At 42.8% G+C, this 14,825-nt stretch overlaps 1 protein-coding gene across 13 annotated transcripts in view; it reads left to right on the top strand.

Moving 5' to 3' along the window:
* The window catches only part of LOC144037641 (uncharacterized), a 63,801-nt gene that overhangs the window by 41,308 nt on the left and 7,668 nt on the right, over nt 1-14,825 (top strand). For 11 of the 13 annotated variants that reach the window (XM_077549268.1, XM_077549264.1, XM_077549267.1 and 8 more), the window contains 12 exons: nt 8,000-8,062; nt 8,179-8,207; nt 8,484-8,537; nt 9,034-9,237; nt 10,435-10,734; nt 10,858-10,978; nt 11,066-11,160; nt 12,373-12,597; nt 12,681-12,822; nt 13,350-13,498; nt 13,568-13,765; nt 13,848-13,896. In XM_077549268.1, coding sequence (XP_077405394.1) covers nt 8,000-8,062; nt 8,179-8,207; nt 8,484-8,537; nt 9,034-9,237; nt 10,435-10,734; nt 10,858-10,978; nt 11,066-11,160; nt 12,373-12,597; nt 12,681-12,822; nt 13,350-13,498; nt 13,568-13,765; nt 13,848-13,896 — 1,629 coding nt within the window. The remainder of the gene's footprint in view (nt 1-7,999; nt 8,063-8,178; nt 8,208-8,483; nt 8,538-9,033; nt 9,238-10,434; nt 10,735-10,857; nt 10,979-11,065; nt 11,161-12,372; nt 12,598-12,680; nt 12,823-13,349; nt 13,499-13,567; nt 13,766-13,847; nt 13,897-14,825) is intronic. The other 2 variants (XM_077549271.1, XM_077549270.1) reach the window with 1 other exon arrangement.

The raw sequence follows: 14,825 nt of genomic DNA, 5'->3' as shown, positions 1-14,825 counted from the left end.
CTCCATAGGATTTTACTAAACGTTATTTAACGTTTTTGGCAGTCAAAGAGTTAAAAAGTCAAAAGTTTGTCAAACAAAAACAGTCGAGTGTCAGCGAGCCATCATAAGCGGCCTCCATCCTCATCTCGTTTGAGTTAAGAAGCCTCCCGGCCTGTTGCGCATCATCGACGTGGCAATCGGCGTGCGCACGCGGACGTGGAGGCAATCTGCCGTCCGTCCAAAGCATCATTAAAGCTGTTGCCAGCTTGAGAGGCCTTTAAGTGCCATTTGGTCTCAGACCTACAATTTCCATCCTGCTCGCCGCAGCACCTCCAACGCCATCAGCTGACCCTCGCCAAGGAGAGAGGTGTGTGTGGCCTGTTAAGGGTGTCATTAAAAAAAAAAAATCTCTTTATTTTCTTAAAAAAAAAAAGAAAAAGAAAAAAAGAAGCTTTTGTCTGACGCTTTTCAGTGCTGGGTTAGCAAATTCCCCCAATTTGGGTTATTGTGGACCCAGCAGTTGTATAAAATGTTCATCGCTATCGATTACGATTGTCTTTCCCGCTGAATTTTGGCAGGGCGACTTTCCTTGGCCATGCCCGGCGGCTCTCTCCCGCCGCCGCCGCCGCCTTCCCCTCTTCTCGTCTCCATTGATCCGGACGTAGTTTTCCGTCTTGGCCGTGCTGGCTGGCTGCCTTTAATCAATAGAGATAATTGTCTGCTTTCTCTTCATGCCAAAACACGCTGTTTTTCTCAATGAGCGCTGCTGGTCTTCCCCCGACCCCCCCCCCCCCCTCGCCATGCGGGAATCCCTCCGTTAATGACAGGAGATAACCTGCTTTCCTTAACGATTTTTTTTTTCTTTTTCCCCCCGCTCTCCCCCCACCCCCACCGCAGGTTCCCTCGCTTATCGATTAGCGTGAGATATGGCCCCGCCTGCCCCCGACAACTCATGTAAACAGCGCTGTGAGTCCAGGACAAATATTCCCGTTGACGAATGTGCGTCACGGGCGTGAAATCGCGCGGGAGATGCTAATGTGACGTTAGCTTTAGCGTGTTGTTTGTTTTGAAGGCACTAAATTTTGGAGTCCGACTAAATAATGTTTTTACGAAGAGGTGGTTGTGGAACTGTTCTTGCTTGTAAATGTTTGTCAATACAACTTTGTCATTGATGGAAGTCTTGGGCTAGTTTTATTGGCAGTTTGCCGCCCGAGCGCATCGCGTCAGGCTAGCCGTTAACTTTTCTTGCATCTAAGTTTGATTTTATAGGAGTTTCTCTTCTTCCTGAGACTAAGTTGACAGTTTTTTCATTTGGTTTTTGATGTTCTAGATGGTTCTACATGTTATTTTATTCACACACACACACACACACACACACACACACACACACACACACACACGTATATTAAAATACAATAGGTAAAAAAAAAATACATTAAAATAAAATAAAAAAATACATACAAATAAAACATTATTAGCTTATTTCTCACAATAAATATATATATATCGATATATATTAGAGCTGTTTTTTAAATCAGATTAATCACATCTTAGAATTTTATATAATTAATTAATCACAATTAATTGCTTATTTAAAACGGGTTTGTTTTTTTTATCAACATTTTTTGCCCACCAAATTTGAAGAGCGCCTGTTACGTTTCACTTCTTTTGACATTGTTATGAGGACGTCGTCAACATTTGTTGATCCACTGCACACACATCCTCCTGTTTTTCTAATCACTTAATTACTTGCATAATTTAAAAAAAAAAAAAAAAGAAGAAAAATGACCCCGATATTTTCACATGAACAAATATTCTGAATGTCATACACAAACATTGACTTTAATGCATATAAAATCTTGGTAACATTTTCAAATGTCCTTTATGACCACCCCCGCTGATGCCATTTTGAACTTGTGTACATTTTGTGTAGACGTGTGTACTAGTGTGCTGAACTGGTGCAAATTATGTGTTTGTGTATAAAAGTGTGCCGGTGCAGAGAAAATGGACCCTTATCTAATTTGTACTGGTCACTAGTGTGAAATGGCGCTAGGTCACTCAGCCGCTGTGTGTGTGTGAATCCCTCGCACGCACGCACGCACGCACGCACACACACGCGCGCGCTTGTAGCCGTTAGACTAAAGGCAGTGATTCCGGCCTCAATGATAAAGACAGCTTGTGCGATGCAGAATGTAACGCTGAGATGCATGTTGCGTTGTCTCCTGCTGCTTGCACACACCAGCGAGCATCAAGAAACAGACTTGCATTAAATTGCTCGTTATTGTGACCGATGCCACCCTTACAATCGCACACATCGCTTCTTCTTATGAGCTCGCAATTACCTACACACACCTTTCATGTGTGTGTGTGTGTTGTGTTGTGTGTGTATTTTAGAATGTTTTGATGGTACTGAATTTCCTGGCCTTGGAAGTAAGTCGTTTGCAACACACAGGTGGACAAAGTCTGCCCCACTGGGCATTTATTTACATTATCAAGAGTACGGCAATGCATATTTTGCTGGGTTTTATTGTAAAATGTGTTGATTTAACATTATTCATTCGGCTTATTCATTCATTGATGTAAAAATATTTTAAAAGTCAAATCAAAAATCTTAATTATTTTTAAATATATTTTTTTCAATTATATTGCATTCTTTATAGTGCTTGTATATAAATATATATTTTTTAATTTGATTTTAGTAAAAGTTTGATATTTTAGTTGCAAATTAACTCTTTTGACTTTCTAATTTCAATAAATAGATGGTTAATTTATCATAATGGACTTAATAATCAGTAATACAATAAAAAAATTGGGTTAATTATTTTGATATTTCGTATATCTTTTTTATATCTAAATGAATAATTGTTTAATGGGCTCACAATTCAATAAAAATCTCTTCGCTAGCTCAATGCTAACACACAATGGGAAAAGTTATAGACCAGCTAACAATTAGCATCTATTTAGCATTTTTAAGCAGTGTATATTTTTACACAAACAATAAAGCAACACAGTTTTGTTTTTTGCCTCACTGCTCTTATATTTATGCTGTATATACATATATTTTACACGTTTATATATATATATATATATATATATATATCTATATATACAGTATAAATACATGTTTTTGTTTTATGGCATTGTATTTTATATTGCTTTGTACGAGGCTGTCCTTTTGTGAAGCGCTTTGCGACTTCTATCCGTGAAAAGTGCTGTAGAAATAAAGCTTAGTTAACAGGCATACATTTTTTATCCTCTGCAAAGAATAACTTACATTTGTGCGGCTTATCAAGGAATGAGGTGAGCACACCTGAAGCGGTCCATTGAATCGAAGCAAAACTATTTTTAATATATATATTTTTTCTTTTTACCGCTATTATGCCAATACAGGAAATTCTTTAGGAGAGAAAAAATATTTTTTTGGGGTGTGTTTTAACCATAAGCCAGCCCGTGAACTTCACAAGCGTGTGTGCGTGCGTAGCTCACCTTCTCGCTCTGCTTCCTCTCATCCCGAGGCCACACTTGGGACCCCCGCACCCTTAAATCCTCAAATTTGGAACGTGCCCGTTGGCGTGCCTGATCCTTCGCTTGTCACGCTCGATCCCGCCGGATTAGGGTCAGCGGTACAGGTGTGTGTGTGTGTGTGTGTGTGTTAGGTGTTTAATGTCCTTCCATCCATTTATGATAGCACTTGTGCTCTTTGGGGTGGCAGGCGAGCTGGAGCCTTTCCTAGCTGACTTTGCACTAGCGCTGGATATGTCATTATGAATACTTTATGAATAATAATCTATGTTTATGGAACTATTTCTCACATAAAGTGTGCAAGGGTGCAAATACTGTAAGAAAGTGACAAAAGTAGCTCAAGTACCTTTCTAGTATTGTGCCCAAGAGGCCAAAATGTAATAATTGCTTCGACAGCATTCCTAGGAAATCACAATGTCTCATGACTGGTGAGCTATTTTTAGACTTTTGTGGTCGCCAGCCAACGGCACCGACCACTAGGGCGCCGCGCCGCTGTTGAATCTTTTCCAACTAGCGTTGACAGCGATTGCGGACGAGCGAAATCAAAGCACGCGCGCTCGGTCGCAGCAGACGGAGGGGCCTGCAAAAGGGGCCGGCACGCGCGCGGGTCCGACTCCCCCTTTGGCGGGGGCCCCGATCGATACCGACTCAGAGCAATAAAGCTTCCCCCTGTCATCTCCGCGGAATACAAAGCAGAGCCGGGATGGAGGGTGTGTGGAGATTTGGGGGGGGGGGGGTGTTTGGTCGGGGGGGTTCTGTTCCGCTAGCCACACCAATTTCCTACCCCCCTCTACACACACACACACACACACCACCTTTCACCCCCCTCCCTTTTCCAAGTAGCCCCCACCTCCACCTTGCTTTCCCTCCCGACCGTCCTTCCTTCCTCCCGCCGCTAGTTTATAATTAATGTTGTTTGAATAAATACGCTCAATAATTCATCGGTGTGATTTAAGCAGGGGATGACGCTTCGGAGCAAGGATGGCATTCTGGCTGTTTAAACACAACGAGGGAAGGGGGGGGGGGGCGTTGAAGAGGTATTAACTGAGCGGGAGATGGACGGCGAGGTGAGGGCCAGACGAAAGGGTCAGACCGCAGCCGCCGTTAATTGGCAGACAATTTAGGGCGGCAGCAATCAACGGGCCGACAAGTTCACAACATCGCAAACGTAAACTAGCATTAGTAAAAAGTATTTTAGCTTGCTAGCCGCCATTTTGTAATCTGCTTCACATGTAAATTAGCATTAGTAAAAACTGTTAGCTTGCTAGCTGCCACTTTGTAATTGGCTTCACATGTAAACGAGCATTAGTTAAAACTATCTTCGCTTGCTAGCCTCCATTTTGAAATCAGCTTCACATGTAAACTAGCATTAGTAAAAACGATGTTAGTTCCTAGCCGCCATTTTGTAATCAGCTTCACATGTAAATTAGCATTAGTAAAAACTGTTAGCTTGCTAGCTGCCACTTTGTAATTGGCTTCACATGTAAACGAGCATTAGTTAAAACTATCTTCGCTTGCTAGCCTCCATTTTGTAATCAGCTTCACCTGTAAACGAGCATTAGTAAAAACTGTTAGCTTGCTAGCTGCCATTTTGTAATTGGCTTCACATGTAAACGAGCATTAGTAAAAACTATGTTAGCTTGCTAGCCGCCATTTCGTAATCAGCTTCACACATTATATTGTGCTCAAAATATAGAAAAATAAAACAAAATCTGGTGTTTTTCTTTTTTTCAGTTAGATTAAGAAACAAACCAGTCATGATAAATGCGTCTATCATTCTTGCCGCCTGTGTCCGATTGGGCCTTTTGGCCGCCATTTTGTCGGTCAGCCGCCATTAGCGTCCTTCCCGGCGTCGTCGTTTCCGCGGAAATTTTAACGTGGCAGCGGCTGTGGCTCCCTCTTTCCTCCTTCCTTTTCCGTTTTATTCGCCGCCGCCTTCCTCCGGGGAGGCCGGTAATAATGGCGACGGAAAGGCGCTGCCATTATTGTCTTGTCGGGAGTCCGAGGGATCGATCGGCGCAGAAATATGTGGTGCGAGAAACAGCCGCCGCATCCGATATAATAAACACTCCGGGGACAGTTTGTGTGTGCGCGTGCGCGTGTGCATGTGGATGGTCTTGCGTCCTAAACCTTGAAAAGTGTCTTGCCTGTGGACACTTTTACAGGAAGTCTTAAAACCTTGCGCGCGCCTGACTTGTGTGTGTTTTTGGCTGTGTGTACGTGTGTGAGTGTTTGTTTGCATGTGTATGTGCGCGCGTGTGAGAAACCACCTCCACGTGTTAGCATGCTGCAGCTAGCAGACGCGCTTATTCTTAATGATCACACACACACGCACAGGTGTGCGCACGCACACACGCCATGCTCTTTCTCGGCTGTTGCCTGGCAACCGCCGGTTTTGTGTGCGAGCGTGGTGTTGTCCAGGCCTGGCCTGACCGGGCTGAAGTAGGGAGCAACGTCTCAGAGGTTCAAAGAAGACAATTTAGAGGAGTCATTTTATTTTGAATATTTGAATGGAGTTCAATTGCTTTTGGAAGAAGTTGATGGCACAAAAATGCCGACTGCGTGAAACTTTGTGGTGGTGACAGAATTACTTTTAATCCCAATAAAGATGATGGTCTTGAATTTTTCATATACTGCATTTCTTTTATTATTATTATTATTATTATTATTATTTGTATTATTATTATCATTATTTTGTTTATTATTATTATAAATTAAAATAATTTATTTTTATTTTTTTTTATTTTTTTTCCCCCGGCCATGTTATTACAGCAGATTTCAGCGATCACGTCTTATTTGCAACATCATCGACATCCGAAAAAAATCGCACAAACGCGTTACAAACACAGTTCAGATGTGCAAGAGGTGAACATTTGAGGTCTCCAATAGACAAAAACAGCAATTACATCATCACATGATGAATCACACCTCCGTGTAACAAGCGTAAAACGATCATAAAGCAGTATAATATTTTCTATAAATAACAAAAATCTAACACTACTCACTAACTTGTCGTTGTTTTTCTGCTTACTAGACACTGAAGTTAGCACTATAGCGCGTGTGTGTGTGTGTGTTTGTGTGTTTTCCCGAATGTGACAGCGGGCAGGTGGAGAAGGCAGGCGGCAAGCAGCTTGCCTGTGTGTGTGTGCATGTGTGCAAGCGGGACAGGACCGCTACCATGTGCCTGAACTTTGACCTCCACACGCCAAACAGCGCTGCCTGCGGCCCCCTCAACCACTCACACACACACACACACACACACACACACACACAAACGAACCCACGCGCCGTCTGTCACGGGCCCCTGACAGGCGTAACTGAGGCGGGGTTGGTGGGCAGCAAAAGAGGAGGTGGGCGGGGTGGAGAGGCCAGTTTAGGACCCCTCCAGCCATCACATTATACTCAAACACACACACTCGCTCCAGCCATTATGTGGCCAGCTTCACTAAAAATGCCAAATAAGGACGTTTTCTTCTTTGTGTTACATTTGTTTGTTGTCTTTATTTTCGTTTATACATGTTGGATTGAGAAAGGTTGCCCCATTTTTTTCATGGATGCAAAAGATGATGTACCTAATGACGTGGCCTGCTCATGTGGTGTTCTTCTTTTGTGCTGGAAGGTGCTGCCACCATCTGGCGCACTTGTGCAACTGCACCCACCCACACACACACTTCGACACTTCTGTAATAATATCCCAAACTTTATTGAACCAAAAGAGAAAAATATGACAGCACACCATCAAGATCACATTAGGATGCCGAAATGCAAATTAGGGGAAGAAAGGGAGTAGAAAAAAGAAATAGATGACAGACAGAAAGTGGGAGCGTTTGAGCCAAAATGGCGCCAGGCAGTGTTGAGTAATGTGCCGTGCTGGAGTAAGCGCTTCCTTCGCCGCCGTCCTTGTCCCCGTAATTACCGCCTCGGTCCCAGAGGTCGCCGCAAACGGATGTCAGCCAACAGTCCTTTTGATTAAATCTGTCGCTCTTTGTGTGATGTTTTTTTGTTTTTTTTAATTGAAGACTTGAAGTCAATAGATTACACTAACATCGAGCCTCCTAATGTGTCCGCTTGGGTTTGATGATATGGCCTTTAAATACAAATATCTTATATATTATTTTAAAACCCACCCACAAAAATTAAATAATAAATAAAATAAAATACAAAAAGTCTGATTTCTGATTTGGCTCATGTTGGCTGTTTTTTTTAGTGAAAGTCGTCATCGCTTTTTCTTTCACGTGTCGGAAAGAGTTGCAAAATATAGCCACCAAATTGTTATGCTTTTGTCAACTAACTCCTTCATTTCATAGCCATTTTGTTAGTGTAAGCAGTGCACATTAGCACAGATGTGTTTTAATTAATTCATTTAAATTAGGAAGCTGCCAGAAAAGGTAAAAAAAAATAAAAAACGATTCAATAAAATGAATAATCCATTTGGGATTCTTGTTTTTCTCCGTCCACTTCTTCCATTTCACACATTTTTAATTTGTGTTCTTTGCAGATATCAGGATGTCCAAAGCAGAGGAGGAGAAGGCCGGGCCGGACTATCACGGCGATGGCTCAGGTACAAAAAAAAAAAAGATTCCGTTTGCTGATTGTTTATATCTATATATATATTATTATTATTATTGCTCTCTCGTTTTTTCCCTTCTGTCATTCAAGATCCTTCTTGTGTTTCAGACTCAGACAGAAACAGTCCAGACGACCAGGTTAGTCTTAAAATATTAATAAATATATTCATTAGTCAGGATTGTTTTAATGTGAGTTTTTTTTCCCTTGCTTATAATGTTAATAATAAACATAAAAATGGTCATGTACCTTTTATGAAATATGACCATGCTTTCAACAGATGCAAAATTCCGAACCTTTAACATGTTTTTTTCCCTCACTAGTGTGTGGAAAAGTAAAAAAATGGTATTATTAATATTCCTGTATGAATGTATTTTTTATAGTGATTTTTCATCTTTTTTTTCTTCTTCCACAAGCTGCAGCCGATGGAAAGCAGTCCGTTCAGCCTTTCACCAACCCCAGCCAGCAAGGTGTGTGTGTGTGCGCGTGTGTGTGTGTGTGTGTGTGTGTGTGTGTGTGTGTGTGTGTGGGCGTGTGTGTGTGGGCCTGAACAGATGAAGAAGGCGTTTGGTCTTAATAAACTGATCCATCCCTTTAAAAGATGCTATATGAAGCTTATATATTAGATATTATAATATACTATTTAGAATTATTATAAATTTAAATATAAAATAAATACATATTTATGTTTATAAATAAATCTAAATCCGGGGTATTATTGAGTGATGTATTTGTTGCATTAATTTAGCAATAATTTCTTCTAAAATTGATTGGGTAAAATGCATTTTTTTATACATTGATATAATTAAATGTTTTTTTTTGTTGTAAAAAAAAAAAGAATAGTAAGATCAGCAATTTGATGTATAATATTGTAATTAATTTGCATATTTTGAACTCATCTGAGCCATCTGCCCATTTTAAAAAAACCTCAACTATATATTGAAAAAGCGTGTCGTCGTTTGTCAGGTGAAGGCGGAAGAGAGTTGTGAGATGACCCGCAGCGCCGTCCCGCCATCTTCTCAGCAGCAGCAGCAGCAACAGCAACAGCAGCAACAGCAACAGCAGCAGCAACAGCAACAGCAGCAGCAACAGCAGCAGCAGGCACAAGCACAGGCGCAGGCACAGCATCACCACACGCAACTGATGCTGGCCGGCAGTCAGCTGGCGGGGGTGAGGACGCGTAGCCACACTTGGGGGTGGGCGAGGGATAGTCATTGATTTTGTCGATTCATTTCTGTTCATTTGCTTGGACGATATTTGTCGCGGGTCTGCGCTGTTGGGCACTGCTTAAACTCATAACGCGACTGCCAACAGGGACACAAAAAGTTTGTTGGCAACATTTCTGACCCGCCTAGTAACTATTAAAAAAAAAAACATTTTAGTTATTCATTAAGGATGAAGAGGGAAAAGTTGATCAATATTCTCAGAATTCTGACTTTAATACAAGAATTCTCACTTTAAAGTCGGAATTCTGAGATTAAAGTCTGAATAGAATAAAGTCAGAATTCAGATAATTCTGACTTCTGAATTCTGAAAATAAAGTTTCTGAGAATAAAGTGAGCATTATCACTTTAAAGTCAGAATTCTGAGATTAAAGTCAGTCAGAATAGAATAAAGTGAGAATTCTGAGAATAAAGTCAGAATTAAGAATTCAAATTTTATTCTCAGAATTCTGATTTAAAGTGAGAATTCTGGCTTTATTCTCAGAAACTTTATTCTCAGATTTCTGAGAAGTTTGAAGTTTCTGAGAATAAAGTCAGAATTCTCATTTTGAAGTCTGAATTCCGATTTGAAAATCAGAATTCTGAGAATAAAGTCAGAATTAAGAATTCAAATTTTATTCTCAGAATTCTAATTTAAAGTGAGAATTCTGACTTTATTCTCAGAAACTTTATTCTCAGATTTCTGAGAAATCTGAAGTTTCTGAAAATAAAGTCAGAATTCTCATTTTGAAGTCTGAATTCCGATTTTAAAATCAGAATTCTGAGAATAAAGTCAGAATTAAGAATTCAAATTTTATTCTCAGAATTCTAATTTAAAGTGAGAATTCTGACTTTATTCTCAGAAACTTTATTCTCAGATTTCTGAGAAGTCTGAAGTTTCTGAAAATAAAGTCAGAATTCTCATTTTGAAGTCTGAATTCCGATTTGAAAATCAGAATTCTGAGAATAAAGTCAGAATTCTGACTTTAAAGTCAGAGAATAAAGTCAGAATCCTACCAACCTTTTTTTCCCTCTTCACTGGCCCTAATCCTCGTTTGTAGATTTTTGAAAAAAAATATATATATATCTGAGATTTAATTTTAAGGCGATCTCTTGCCATTTAAATGTCTTTCCTGTCTTCATTTTCTGTCTTTTACCTTTGCAGCTGGCCGCACTGCTGCCGGCCCAGCAGCAGATGCTCCTGCAGCAGGCCCAAGCTCAGCTCCTGGCGGCCGCCGTCCAGCAGTCCAACGCCGCGCACGCCGCTCACGCCGCCGCCCAGCAGCACCACCACCAACAACAACAACAACAACAACAACAACAACAACAGCAACAGCAACAGCAACAGCAACACCAGAGCCAAACATCTCAGCAGCAGCAAGCCGCCAAACAGGAAGTGACTGTTCAAGCTCCTCCTCCACCGCCTCAGCTGGCCCTCTCTCAGCCAATCCAGCTCACGGCGCAGGTAGCTGCAGCCAATCGCAGCGTCCCAACGCAACTATGGAAGAGGGTCGCGCCAGCTTGTCAGCTTTTAAAGGTGTCGTCACCTTTTTTTTTTTCTTTTCTTTTTTTTTTTGTGGTCTTGCAGGACATCCAGCAGCTGCTGCAGCTCCAGCAGCTGGTTCTCATGCCAGGCCACCCGCTCCAGTCCCCGGCCCAGTTTCTCCTTTCGCAGCCGCCCCCGCAGCCTCAGCAACAGCAGCCGCAAGGTAGGACATGATAACTGCCGGAAGAAACAACTGTTGAGGATACAAATGGATATTGATGTTTTTGTTGTGGTTGTTTTCCCGTCACAGCTTTGCTCTCCACGTCAAATCTAATCCAGCTACCTCAGCAAAGCTCGGCGGGGCTGTTGACGACGACGACGCCTCGGCTGAGCCTCCAGGCACAGGTGAGCAGCGTGAGGGGGCCGTGGTAACAGGGAGAACCTGCTTGCTCAGCCCACTTATTTCATACATGAACAATTGGAATGTTGGTGTTTGGTGGGAAATTTCAAAATGGCCGCCTCAAATCAAGATGGCCGACTTCCTGTTCAGTTTCTGGCTTGGGCCCTTGTGACTTTGTTGTCCACCCAAATTCGTGCTGATCTGTGGAACTTTGAAAACTTTACAAATCTGCAAAATGGCTGCCTCAAATCAGAATGGCCGACTTCCTGTTTAGTTTGGGTTCTTGAGACTTTTTGTTATAATGAACATGTCCATCCAATTACCACCCAATTTCGTCTCGATTGGTGAAACTGGTGTGGGGAAATTATTTTTTTTTTTCAAACTTTTCAGTGGGTGCTCAGGAGTGATGTCCATTTTGGATAAGTCTACACACCCCTGTTCAAATGTCAGGGTTTTGTATCATTTCTAAACTTTGCTCCACCATTAATGTAACTGATAAACTGAATTTATTTCCAAGAGAAGTGAAAATAAACTACTGAGATCATGTGGTTGCATAAGTGTGCACACCCCCTTAAAACTGTGCTCAGACTGATCCAGTCACATTCAAACTCATGTTAAATGCACACACCTGCCACCATTTCAGGTGCCTCTAATTAACCCCAAATAAAGTTGAGGGTCCTACAAAATGATGCTCCCGTTTCTCGGCATTTCAACACATTTGGCCGTGAATCCCCATCCGGTCATCAGCCGGGCATCCGGGCATGCACAACAGCAAACACGTCCATTTTGGAGGAGTTGTCAAAGGCGCGTTTAGCAATTCCCGCCATCAGGAATTCAGCCGCCAGGATGGCCGAATTGAGCTCGCATCATGCAGAACGTGGACCGGCGCCGCGCTCATTTACATTCTCCGCCAGCGTGCATAAGCGGCACTCGAAGCGGCGGATTGCAAACATGCGGCACGTCTCTACCGACGTGTGCCGGCGCATTCAGACGCCACTTTAAGCGTGATGTTTGACATGCCGCCGCGCTCTTTGCATTCGGATTTATTCACAAAGCAAATGCGTATGGAAAGCTGTTCCCGCTTTTATTCAATATCCTTCTTCATGCATTAGTTAGCTAGTGCGGTTTTGCTTCACTAGTAACATGTGGTTGTCCTACTAGTGAGGTCAAAGGGCATATTGGCACATTGATCTTACTCCCACCTGTGTTTCCTCCAGCAGAGGGAGAAGAGCAGCGATGTTGGCTCAAGCATCAGCGCCCCGGTAGCATCCACGGGCGGCGCGGCGGCGGCTGTGGGCTCCTCGGGCGGCGCCATGGCGGCCTCCCTGAACTCGGCCTTGACTCCCGGGGCCCACCTGGGAGAGGAGCCCAGCGACCTGGAGGAGCTGGAGCAGTTTGCTCGCACGTTCAAGCAGCGTCGCATCAAGCTGGGATTCACACAAGTACGACATCAAGCGCGCGTGCGCGTGTGTGTGAGAGTTTGATGTTCTGACACGGCGCGCTTGTTTGTGTGTGTTCCCCACAGGGCGATGTGGGCGTGGCCATGGGCAAACTCTACGGCAACGACTTCAGCCAGACCACCATCTCGCGCTTTGAGGCCCTTAACCTGAGCTTCAAGAACATGTGCAAGCTCAAGCCTCTGCTGGAGAAGTGGCTCGGGGACGCAGGTGAACACTCGCTCACTTCACCTCCATCCAGGGATCGAGCATAGGTCACTCCTGGGATGTTTTGAAAATTCAGAGCCAGAAGCCAGTTACACTTAAAAACACGGAATTTGGCAGGCATGTCATTCATGAGTAGACCCCCCCCCAAAAAAAGTCTCAAGAAGCCATGCCTGAAAAGACACAGGAAGTCTGTCAATTTGGTTAGAAGTGGCCGTTTTTGGGCCATTTTCAGAGGTCAGAAGTCAAATTTGTCACGGGAATTTTTTTGGAAAATTTAGCCCCCAAATCGTGTTTCACATAGCATACATGAAATGTATTTGACATGTCTGTCATGAGTAGACCCACAAAAAAATGTCTGAAGAAGTTCGAAGTGGTGATCATTTCCAGGTGTCAAGCTTAATTTGATGAATTTGTGATGCATAATCACGAGGAATTACATTTCATCGTCGTTTGGCAGCAAAGTTTGATAAAAAAGCTCCTTGGCGGAGGTCACTGCGAATGCTTATTTTTGGTGCGGTGTGCATGCGCAGAGACCATGGCAGTGGACAGCATGCTGCCCAGCCCCTCTTCCATCTCCTCCCCCCTGCTGGGCTTAGAGGGTCTGGCGGGCCGACGCCGGAAGAAGCGCACCAGCATCGAGACCAACGTGCGCGTGGCGCTCGAGCGCAACTTCTGCGCGGTAAGATGTCGCACGGTGGTGGCCCGCCGACCCGGTTGGCTTGTGATCTCACGCCGTTTGCGGCCTCAGAACCAGAAGCCTACCTCGGAGGAGATCCTGCTGATGGCCGAGCAGCTCAACATGGAGAAGGAGGTGATCCGCGTGTGGTTCTGCAACCGGCGGCAGAAGGAGAAGCGCATCAACCCGACCAGCAGCAGCACGCCGCCGCTGCCCGGGCAGACCTCGCCCGCCGTCACGCACAAAGCCCCCTGCTACAGCCCGCACATGGTACGTACCTCTGGCCGGCATCACTCCTTTTTCTTTCTTCCTTTCTTTTTTTCCCCAACCACTCTCCTCTTTATGTTGACAGATATCCAGTCCAGGTGTGTCTCAGGGCAGCAGCAGCCTCAGCACAACAGGTGAGCAGCAATCAGCTTCATTTCTGCTAATCGCACCATGTTTTTTGTGGTTCAATAAAAACATAATACAGTGTAAGTGGCAGGGTTGTAAGCATTTTGGATTTTGTTTTGTTTTTTTTGGGGGGGGGGAGCTTCGTTTTAGGTTTGTTTCTATTAGTTTTAGTATTAGTTTTATTTATTTATTTTTATGTATAGAGTATTTAAAAAAGAAGAAGTTTTTATTAGTTTTATTTTTTATGTAAGCGTAGTTGTTGAGCGTAAGATTAAAAAAAGTGTTTATTTTAGTTTTAGTATTAGTTTTAGTTTTTTAGAGAGAAATATTATAAAATGCTATAGTAATAATATAAATACAAATTTTTAAATCAACCCCAAAAATTCATCAATGATGTTAATTGACAACATTTTCACTTCAATTTTTTCCAAATTTGAGTTAATTTATTCAACTTAAAATATAGTTTGATTATGTAAACGCTCTATAAAAAAATTTGTTAGTGATTTATCAATTTTAGGTTTAGTAGTTTAATTATAGTTTGCATTAACTATAATAACCTGAGCCTCAAAACGTTTCTCTGATGAAGAAATTTTTTTTCATTTGATCACCAGGTTATGAGTCTTCTGAATATCAAGTCAAAAGACATGAAATGTGAATCATTCGTTTTAGCCGGGCGAGTCCCAAGTCCAAAAATTGGTGACTTGAGTCTAACCGGGGTTAATTCATGTGACTCGGGTCCCCCACCTCTGGTGAGCAGTAATTCACGTTCTTATTAAAGCTTGTCCCACACGAGCCCGTCAGCGAGATGAAAAATGTGATGGCATCTTTGTGCACTTTTGATGAAACGCTGAGGAAGCCGATGACTTCTCTGAGCGCGGGTCAACATTGATTGTGTTGTGAGTGACACATAAGACAACTTTGGTGATTTCCACTGTGT

Source organism: Vanacampus margaritifer, chromosome 17 (genome assembly GCF_051991255.1).
Source record: "Vanacampus margaritifer isolate UIUO_Vmar chromosome 17, RoL_Vmar_1.0, whole genome shotgun sequence".
Classification (NCBI taxonomy): Eukaryota; Metazoa; Chordata; class Actinopteri; order Syngnathiformes; family Syngnathidae; genus Vanacampus; species Vanacampus margaritifer.
Note: the sequence above shows the minus strand (reverse complement) of the source record. Positions and strands in the feature narration are given on the sequence as shown.